The following is a 10,209-nucleotide window of genomic DNA, read 5'->3' as shown; positions in this document are numbered from 1 at the left end:
AACATGGGAACACCACCACCTGCACATTCCCCTCCAAGTCACACACCATCCCGACTTGGAAATATATCGCTGTTCCTTCATAGTCACTGGGTCAAAATCCTGGAACTCCCTTCCTAACAGCACCGTGGAAGAACAGTCACCCCACAGACTGCAGCGGTTCAAGAAGGCGGCTCACCACCACCTTCAAGGGCAATTAGGGATGGGCAATAAATGCCGGCCTCGCCCACATCCCATGAATGAATAAAAAAAATATTAATGACCTGGACTTGGGTATAGAGGCTATAATTTCAAAGTTTGCAGATGAGACAAAACTCAAATGTAGTAAACAATGTGGAAGATAGTGACAGATGTCAGGAGGACATACAGACTGGTGAAATGGGCAGACACATGGCAGATGAAATTTAAAGCAGAAGTGTAAAGTGATACATTTTGGTAGGAAGAATGAGGAGAGGCAATATAAATTAAATGGTACAATTAGACTTGGGGTGTATGTACACAAATCTTTGAAGGTGGCAAGACAAGTTGAGATGGCTGTTAAAATATATGGGATCTTGGGCTTTATTAATAGAGACAGTATAAAAGTAAGGAAGTTATACTAAACCTTTATAAAATACTGGTTAGGCCACAGTTGGAATTGTGTGTTCAATCTTGGGTACCACACTTTAGGAAGGATGTCATGGCCTTAGAGAGGGTGCAGAAGAGATTTACTAGAATGATACCAGGGAGGAGGCACTTCAGTTCTGAGGAGAGACTGGAGAAGCTGGGGTTATTTCTCCTAAGAATTGAAAGTTAAGGAGAGATTTGATAGAGGTGTTCAAAATCATGAAGGGTTTTGATAGTTTCTCCTTATTTACTGTTTCCAGTGGCAGAAGGGTCAGTAACTCGAGGAGACAGATTTAAGGTGATCAACAAAAGAGCCAGAGGTGACATGAAATTATTTTTTATGCAGTGAGTTGGAATGCACTGCCTGAAAGGGAGGTGGAAGCAGATTCACTGGTAACTTTCAAAAGGGAACTGGATAAATATTTGAAGGGAAAAAATTTACAGGGCTATGGGAAAGAACAGGGGTATAGGACTAATTGGATATCTTTCAAAGCTAGCACATGCATGATGGGCTGAATAGCCTCCTGTGCTGTGATATTATGAATAATGGATCTGAAAGGAAAAGCTCATTAATGCCTTCCATACAAGGAACAGTGAAAGATGAGAAAAAGCCAGTCAGTCCATCAAAATTCATTCTTGTATCATTATCCTAGAATCCAGTTGCATTTTGAATGCCTATTAATGTCTGTCTCTATCAGAACTGATGATTATTTTAAACATGAGGAAAGAAATTAATACTTGTTAGTTTTCAAAATGTACTTAAGTACTGTGGTCCTACTAACCCCATACTTCAAAGTAATATAATGGTTTACTTTATACAGTGTAATATTTTATATCTTACCCTCCACTTTCTGCAACTATTGCTGTATACCTGTTTTACTGAAGTTATAAATAATTAAGTGACACGATGGATGAAAGCTTCTTTCATAGCAGGACCTTGAGTAATACCAGCTGCAGGTCAAACTTTAAGGATTATATAAAAGTTGTTCATCCTAAAAAGTCATTCGAGGTTGTGTATTTCCAGGTGAGTAGATGGGCTGGAACGGTGAACTCAGGCCTTGGACAATGCCACTCTGTAACCAGCTCCCTAGCAAGTGCAGTGTAGCAGCGTTTCTCCTGATCCTGTTGAATTTAGTTCAACTTTCATTTAGCAACACAAAGTACTGTCAGTTTTAAGAAACTATAAGTAAAAGGCAACGGGCTGGTTGTTTGACTCTGTTGACGTAACTACAGTTTACCAAGACACCTCAAGCATCACAGCAGATAAAATTTAATGTCAATTAAGTTGCATCTATTGACACCAATTTGAATACTTAAGTGATAAAGAGGCACATTGTTTAAGCAGCAATATACCAGAGACTCAAAATTTTAGATGATGTAAATTTATTTCAAAAAATATTTAACATAATACTGGTTCACAGAACCAGTCAGCAACCTGTACAGGAGTGGCTCTAAACAAAACAATGTGGAACTGTGAAAATACCACACAGAATTTCAACATGAATGCCTCAAACACATTTTAAACCACTTCTTAACTTGCAGTTTTACCACTGTGTTGCAATGCTCATGCATTCTTAATTGTACAGTACTAAAAAGTATTATGAGCAAAAAGCTGGATGTGCCTTTACTCACAAACAACCAGCTTAGTCAATTTTCAGCTGCTTATGTTACACAAAATGTACCAGTAGTTGTGACTTCTAAACACATCCGCACCTCAGTTTTAACAAATTACACAAATGTAACCTGGAATGGATTTTTTTTTCAAGTTTTTGTATTACTACAGTTGACTTTTGCTGGACTGCTCCACTTGTTAAATTCAGTATTACAATAATTGGAGAAATGCTGGCTTGATATTTTGATGAGAGGGTCATCAAAATACAATTTGATCAGGCTGATCATCCTTTCCACAACTGTAAAAAAAGGTGCACTAGAACGCTCAATGGGGCAGCTGTAAGAATGAGGATATCCGTTCTGTCTGCACCTTTGCAAAAATACAGTATAAGAATGTTAATTTTAACATTGCAAAGCTTTGATCAGAAATAGAAAATAATAAATTCAGTGACTAGGGCAATTTGAAGTCCCTCTTTCTGGTTTAAATTAGCTTTTTTTTCCCTCTTACTCTTAGATAAGCACAAATTAAGCACAGGGGGTACTGTGTTGGAGGCTCTATTTTTGGAGGACATTTGCACAAAATGAATTTTGATGGAAAAAAGAATGATAAGAGTTGGCTCTATTTCCCTGATTTAAAGTCTTCGAAAAGATTATAGCCTTTCAGTGAGACGTTAAACTCGTCAAAATGTTTGCACATATTCAGCCGATCAGTATTTCCGCAGAGGTGCTTTGAGAGGGGTTTAATGTTTGTGCATTCTGCAATATTCCAGTGAAGTGCTAGCTTGAAACCAACACAGTGCAGGGCAATAATTGTACTCATATGAAACAAAGCATTGCACATTGTATGCATTACAAAAAGGATTAACAGGAGCATAGAGTAATTCGTAAGGTGCAGTAGAGAAGGGAAATCAGTCAGAATTTAACAGTTCAGGTTTACTAAATCAATTGTGCTTTTGTATACATATGGAGATCATTACACCACCTATACAGCATTTGATAACAAAAGAGTGGCAGTATTTAGGAAGATTCTGGTAGATTTTAATACGTGCACACATATAAAATACTTCACTAAGTAGTGGGCTGGCTCAGTACTGGTGTTGAAGGTGATTAGAAGAATTCTGAATGCCAGTGAATTACCATAATAATCCATATACCATGAAGAAATTAGGGCAGTGCAGAGTGTTAGAACATCAATGTACAATGGCAAAGTGTGATGGTGCAGGGGTTGTATTCACAAGCCTTCATTGCCGAGTTCCCATGGGGAAGTGTTGCTTTTTATGAGGGAAAGAAATAAAAGTAAAAAAAAATCTCGTCATGCCAACAAAAGGAAAAGTCTCACTCCAGCAGTCATTACATTGTCTGTTGAGGACAGATTGCAAGATGTGAGGGGGGGGGGGGGAATGGGAGGGAGAGGAGAGAACAAAGGGAGTTTCTGGGCTATTGGTTTTTAAATCAAAGTAGTTAGGCTTTCAGGAAGATACTGTAATCATTTGAATCCAAAGACTCATACAAAATTTGATTCTGGTGAAAAATCTCCAGACACATACTATACAGAAGTCTATTGCTAGCTACAAAATCTCAGAAAAAATAAGTTACTGGAAAAAAATATGAACGATATCTTAAAATAGTGTTTTAAAGGGTAGATTTAATCATTCCTGGCCAAAAGGTAAGAATGTCTCACTTCACACCACACACTGAGTCGATGATTAATAAGAGGTCCTTCAACACAGAAGTATTTTTCTCTCAAAATCAAGTCTTCCTGAAGTATTTGATGTAAAGTTAGGCACTTTCACTGTAGACAGGAAAGACAGTCACCATAACAATTACATTTTAAGCTCTTAACTTCCAAATAAAGTAAGATTTGAATCATATTTTTCCCTCAAGCACTTATTGATGCTCTTGAAATGAAAACAAAAAAAAGGTGTCACACAATAAGTTGGGATCAGCATTCTGGAGCAACTATAGTTGACTAATATGAATATGTATTAACTTTAAAAGTTGCTTAAAACAGTAATTACTTGTTCAAAGTTCATACGGGTCTGTTGCAGTTGGAAGTGGATAAAACTGGAAATAGGTAAACATCTGTTTAACAACAAAAAGTCACAGCCAAAAGATTAATGTGTTCAAAGAGATGAATTTCAAAAATAAAGTGACAGCAGTTGCATTCCACTTCAAGTTAATCTGTGTAACAAAACCAAGGATGGTTGGGTATATAAATGATCAAACTCATCAAGACCATTATGTCACTTAACCTTCAAGATTGGAAACACAGACAATGTCAGATAAGCCATTAGGCACAATATAAAGCAACTGAAAACATTCTGGAAATTTGTTCAGTGTGTTATTAAACACAAAACCATTTCAATTTTACTTGTTCAAACCAGGGAAGTTCCTAATAGCTGAACTCCACAGGCTGTAAGTTAGTGTAGCCAATACTACCATTAGATTAGTTGGTTATTCCAACACTCAAACACTGCAAGTGCAATTCCTAAAGTTAGCTCTTCCTCCTTCCCTCAATTCCTACACTGATTCCTTAACTCTTGGGAGGCAACAATATCCACGTTATCAGATTTAGGATAACTCATATGATAAAGTAAACCTCCACAAAGGAGGGGACAATATGTAACAAAATGATAAACCTATTTATTAAGTAATCAGGCCGTCCAAGGTCACAGATTCAGCTTAGGGGGTGAAAGTGACACTATCGTTAGCAAATAACAGGGTGGTGGAGAGAATTGTGGTTTGCCCAGCCCAATATCCAGTTGAGAAAAGGCAACATGGGGTCAGGGAGCAAATTCAAGTCTGAAAGTTATCAAGAACATGACAACAGGCTACCCCCTCTAGTCTAAACTGACATGCAAAAAAAAATGTTTTTTAAATCTTTCATTGCATTGTCGCAGTGGAGGGAGCTTAGCACTTTTGAGTAGTGAGCGTTCAATTCTGAAACACCAAAATCAGTTGGTGGCCAAGATTACTCGTACCTCAGCTATGAGACAGAAAGCTGAGCTTTATGGAAGAGTATTGCATCTCCAGAGGAAGGATAAAACAGTCTTGTACTCAATGTGGCCAACCTGAACTGCCCCACTGCTAGTCACAGTGGTAAGAAATGGCAGTCAAGGATATACCCATTGCCCAACAGAAAAATGGAAGGTGGAGAGCAGTAACAAGGAAACAATAACAAAATATTTATTTTATTTAAAGAGTTTCAAAATGATGTTTTGCTCAGTAGTTGCCAAGACCAACATAGTGATGCATTTGGGAAGGGAAAGGGAGATATTAAGCTTAATATGGGCTATCTGCAAACAGTGACAAAAACAAGAACAAAACTTGAAATCTAGGGCAGCTACTTTACAACAGGGAAAAAAATGGGAGTCTGCACACATAATCATGCCCAGGATAAAGTTCCACAGGCACCATGTCCCTCCAGTGCCTACCCACGGGCACCACGTCCCTCCAGTGCCTACCCACGGGCACCACGTCCCTCCAGTGCCTACCCACGGGCACCACGTCCCTCCAGTGCCTACCCACGGGCACCACGTCCCTCCAGTGCCTACCCACGGGCACCACGTCCCTCCAGTGCCTACCCACGGGCACCACGTCCCTCCAGTGCCTACCCACGGGCACCACGTCCCTCCAGTGCCTACCCACGGGCACCACGTCCCTCCAGTGCCTACCCACGGGCACCACGTCCCTCCAGTGCCTACCCACGGGCACCACGTCCCTCCAGTGCCTACCCACGGGCACCACGTCCCTCCAGTGCCTACCCACGGGCACCACATCCCTCCAGTGCCTACCCACGGGCACCACATCCCTCCAGTGCCTACCCACGGGGCCAGTCTTTATGTGTGAGCCAAGACAGTAACTGTCGACGGATCATTCTACTGTAGAGGGCATCACAGTGGAGCCTGATCTCCCCCAACATTCATACACATGCACTTCCAGCAGGGGGTCACTATGGTAAGGAGCAGGAACTAAAGCTGATTTTTTTTCTCTTTTTACTGAAAGGTGTGAAGCTAAGTCCAATATCCCTCCTGTCACCCAGCTGAGATTTGCTAGCTCAGTTTGGGTCACAAATTCTCCAACTCATTCCATTTTAAACATTAAAAATACTTCCTCCCCCACCACTTATTATGGCATAACAAGTATTAACTTGCAATGACATAGAAAGTGTATTGTTACAATCGTATTGCTGGCTGATTTTTGACCTATACTTTACAAATTCATCCTTAGTAAGCAAAAATAGTCACTGTCCCTTATAACCCAAAGCCCATTATAATGGTTAATATGACCACCACCTATTCTATGGTTCATCGGTGGACAATTGATCAAAATCAGTTTGTCAATGCTCTAAGTCAGGCAAAATACAAAATAATTTAGTGCCTATTGTTATAAAACTGCTGGCCAGTTTCAACTAAGCTGTGCATATAATAAACCTGACAATATCAAACACACACAATGTCATTAGCTACAGTAGCAGGAAAGTCTGCTGTTCCAAACCCACTGGAAATATGAAGACCTGATGCTCCCAAGTATCTGTAAGCAACGAACAGACATCTATTACAGCTGAGGGCAACATCTGACACGTTAGAAACCAAGCATCAAGTCTCCATTAACCCAAAGAGTTAGGCTCAGGTTTAAAAAAAAAGGGGGCCATTCTCTGGCAACTCCCAATACATTTTAGTCTTGTTTTTAATCTGAGTACTGCGCATGCAAGAGCTTGAACAGCCCCGTTTACTCTGCACTCACTATGGGGGCAGCTTGGATAACCAGATCAATGCTTCAGCTATATTTAAGTGTGGGAGACCCTGGTGTTCTGATTTACTGCACGGGGTGTATGGATGCAATAGCTGCAGTAAGTCTGCAATGCCTGCAAGAAATTGGATCCTGCACCATTTATTCTCAGATTTAACCAGGACTGTTTTGACTTGCAGCATTTTGGAAACAGGCACAAACCCGACAGCTCTCCGGGGAAGTTGAGTGCTATTGGTTTTGTTTGGACAGTAATTAATGCTGGAGATTTGAGATACATGACCACCTGGCCACATAAGGCAAAGAACAAATCTACAAAAGGTGTAAGCTTTTACTTCGTTTTGAAACAGATTGGTCGGGATTCCAACATGCAGTGCACTGAGACACCACACAGAAACAAAGAGCGATCTTATTAAAACAGAACTTGCTGAACTGAGTTTAAGGTTACTGAAACAAAAGCAGAATCACAATTTTAGAAGACTACTTATTTTGGACAGAACTGTGGATGTCAACAAAAATAAAAATAAAATCAATGACAGGAGTTTGCACAGCATTTACCCCTGAATGAAGTCTCTGATATAATTGAGACTTGTGTGACTCTAACTGGAAGATTCAGAGAATTACACTAAGTTCAGAACTTGTTACCACAATTTATCTATTGACTAGTGAATTTCTAATGGGCAATAGCAGGTAAAACAACTCGCCTCCATGGAGAGAATTTGGGTAATGGCAAAGAAATTATAATTTAACATCCAGAAATAGTGTTAGCAAAATGTGCCATAATATAGGCTGAGATTAACTGACTAACACATACCACAAGAATCCAGTGTGTACATTATACCTGTGCATAAGCCACTCCTTATTTTACCATTTTACAAGTGTATAAGTTGCTCCCTGTGCACAGAAGACATTAAAATTTGGACAAAGGTGTGGCCTATGTATCAGATCGTAAGCACAAAGACTATTCAGTGCAGTAAGGTTAAAATCACATCATGAACACCATTTGGCTGGTCTTATTTTATAGATGCCACAACTAATTCTAACTCCCCATTTATGGTAAGAGAACATGGTGTTTCACTGAGAGTATGTGATTTGACAACTTTTAAGAAAATACAGACAAACTCTCTCATCTGCACATAGACTCCTTCATGGAGAAGGGGTGAAAAAGGGAAAGAGGAGAGAAACAAGAAAATAGAAGTGCGAGCTGTGGACTAGTCTGGAAACCTGATCAATGTTATTGTGCAACAAGCCTCACTCTAAATGAGTTGATTTACCAAGTTTTTCCTCCCTCCCTCTCGAGGTGGAGCATCTAATGATCACAAACTAGATGATTTATTTGATAGTCTGGCTGAAAACAGGGTAAAAACTTGCTACCAATCAGTGCAAACTAACTTAAGCGACAGATTGGTCAAGAACTTGAACCTGCAGCTTTCCAGTCTGGAAGGAATTCTCACCAACGTATCAGATTTGTTTGGCAAGATACCTACAGCAACAGTCACTCAGAACTGGGAAGACTGCAACATTCATGTGGTCTTCAGGATACTTCCAGCAAAATTTAGTTTAATTTTGTCACGAGTGTTTGTAATTTTTTATATCATGTTTCAATCTATTACCGTTGGCTGGTTTCTATTTTGCCCACAGAACTTGCAGCAACAGTCCCAATTGCACAGTGAACCACTTCTCAGGATCTCCGAAAACCATACTCACACGACAGCTGTCAAAGATAGCAAGTGGCTTTAAATTATCTGTTAAATCTGTTCAATGTGTACACACAGTAGAACAGTAAATATTAGGGAAGCACGAGGTTACAAAGATGCACCTGTAATTTAGTTGCAGTTAATGCTGCTCATCGGTTATTACGCCCAATGTTATTCTGTTGTTTATATCCCAGTAAACCGATGCTCCCAGTTGTTTGTCATATACACAGTACTCATGTAACATCCCTCCTCATTTTTCACCCAAATGCACCAACCTAACTGCTGCTGCCGGAAGCCTCCTGCCATAAAGCTTGCAAGCTAGTCTCCAGGCTGGTTACCAACTTAACTCTTTGCATTTTTATAATCGGCACAATCACACTTGAAAAGTTCAATGTGCAACAACGAAGTTATTGTCATCTTGACACAAATGAATGAAAAACATTGTTGGTACACAAGTAAGGTCTCTTCTGTGCAGATTCGAAGACCTCACTCTTGTGCCTGTTGTTGCTGGGTGCACTTGGTGACTCAAGACTAATGCTGATCTGCTCTTTCCCGTAGCCAATCACTAAGTAAGGTTTGTTCTAATTGGACATTGTCTTGGCTGTTGGCAGTGGCAACAATGTGCTGGGCTGTAGTAACCATCAAAGTTTAAATTCAGGATTCAGTTTTTTTACTTCTTGCAGCAATCTCTCTCTATCTTGGTTTGCCTTCGTTAAAGCTTGCTTCATGCTGGCAAGTTCCTGGCTAAGGAGCTCATTCTGCTTGAAACACTGAAAGAAAAAGTAATGAGTATCATAATCTCCTCAGTAAAGGGTCAGAGCAATAAGAGGATTTTAATATGTCACCCAAGTGTTGAAACCTTGTTGGATCAATGAAACAAAGCATGTTTTCACAGCAGTGTAAAAGCTCTATTACTCTCCCTCAGAAAAGTACACCTGCTGCTGAGGCAACTGGTTATCGCTACAAGTTTAAGCTTCATTTGAAAACCATTTCCTTCTAGTTAGAGGTTTACACAGTTTGAATTAGCGTTGATTTTACTGATGAATTATTGAATACACTATCTAATGGCTGCAATAACTGAGCAGGTACACATCTGCCATGGTTTTTCTAGCATTCAGTTTTGTCTTGCACCAAAAAGAATTTCTGGTGCAATAACCCCACAAAGGAGTCACACTTTCTCATTTAATGTCCATTAAAAACAAATGCAAATGCTTTGTCACAGAGAGTAGTTTTGGCACAGTCAATTAAATCTTTTAAGCGAAGAGTAGATACACATTTGAAGCAGTGGAGGGAACAGGGTTATGGGGAGATAGTGGAGCAGTGGGATTAGCTTTGAAAAAGCCAGCACACAATTTGCAGAATGACCTCTTTCTGTGCTATAAAATGTTTTTGGTTGTAAATCTATTTTATAAAATGAGCCAGAGTGACATCAGTGGGCACAAATCCACATTTCACCACTCTAGTGACCACGTAGGAATGCAGTGGCAAATAATGCACCTTTAATGGTATTTATAGCCATGCAGATACTGCATCTCTGGATAGCACGAAA

The 10,209-nt window shown here is 39.8% G+C and overlaps 1 protein-coding gene across 1 annotated transcript in view; it reads right to left on the bottom strand.

The window, feature by feature from the left end:
• Positions 1–1,969: 1,969 nt before the first annotated feature.
• The window catches only part of LOC137344407 (bridge-like lipid transfer protein family member 3A), a 145,874-nt gene continuing 137,634 nt past the window's right edge, over positions 1,970–10,209 (bottom strand). Inside the window, exon 21 of the mRNA XM_068007342.1 lies at positions 1,970–9,430. Coding sequence (XP_067863443.1) covers positions 9,302–9,430 — 129 coding nt within the window. The 3' untranslated portion in view covers positions 1,970–9,301. The remainder of the gene's footprint in view (positions 9,431–10,209) is intronic.

This window comes from Heptranchias perlo, chromosome 27, assembly GCF_035084215.1.
Source record: "Heptranchias perlo isolate sHepPer1 chromosome 27, sHepPer1.hap1, whole genome shotgun sequence".
Taxonomy (NCBI): domain Eukaryota; kingdom Metazoa; phylum Chordata; class Chondrichthyes; order Hexanchiformes; family Hexanchidae; genus Heptranchias; species Heptranchias perlo.
The sequence above is the reverse complement of the archived record's forward strand: the minus strand, read 5'-3'. Positions and strand labels throughout refer to the sequence as shown.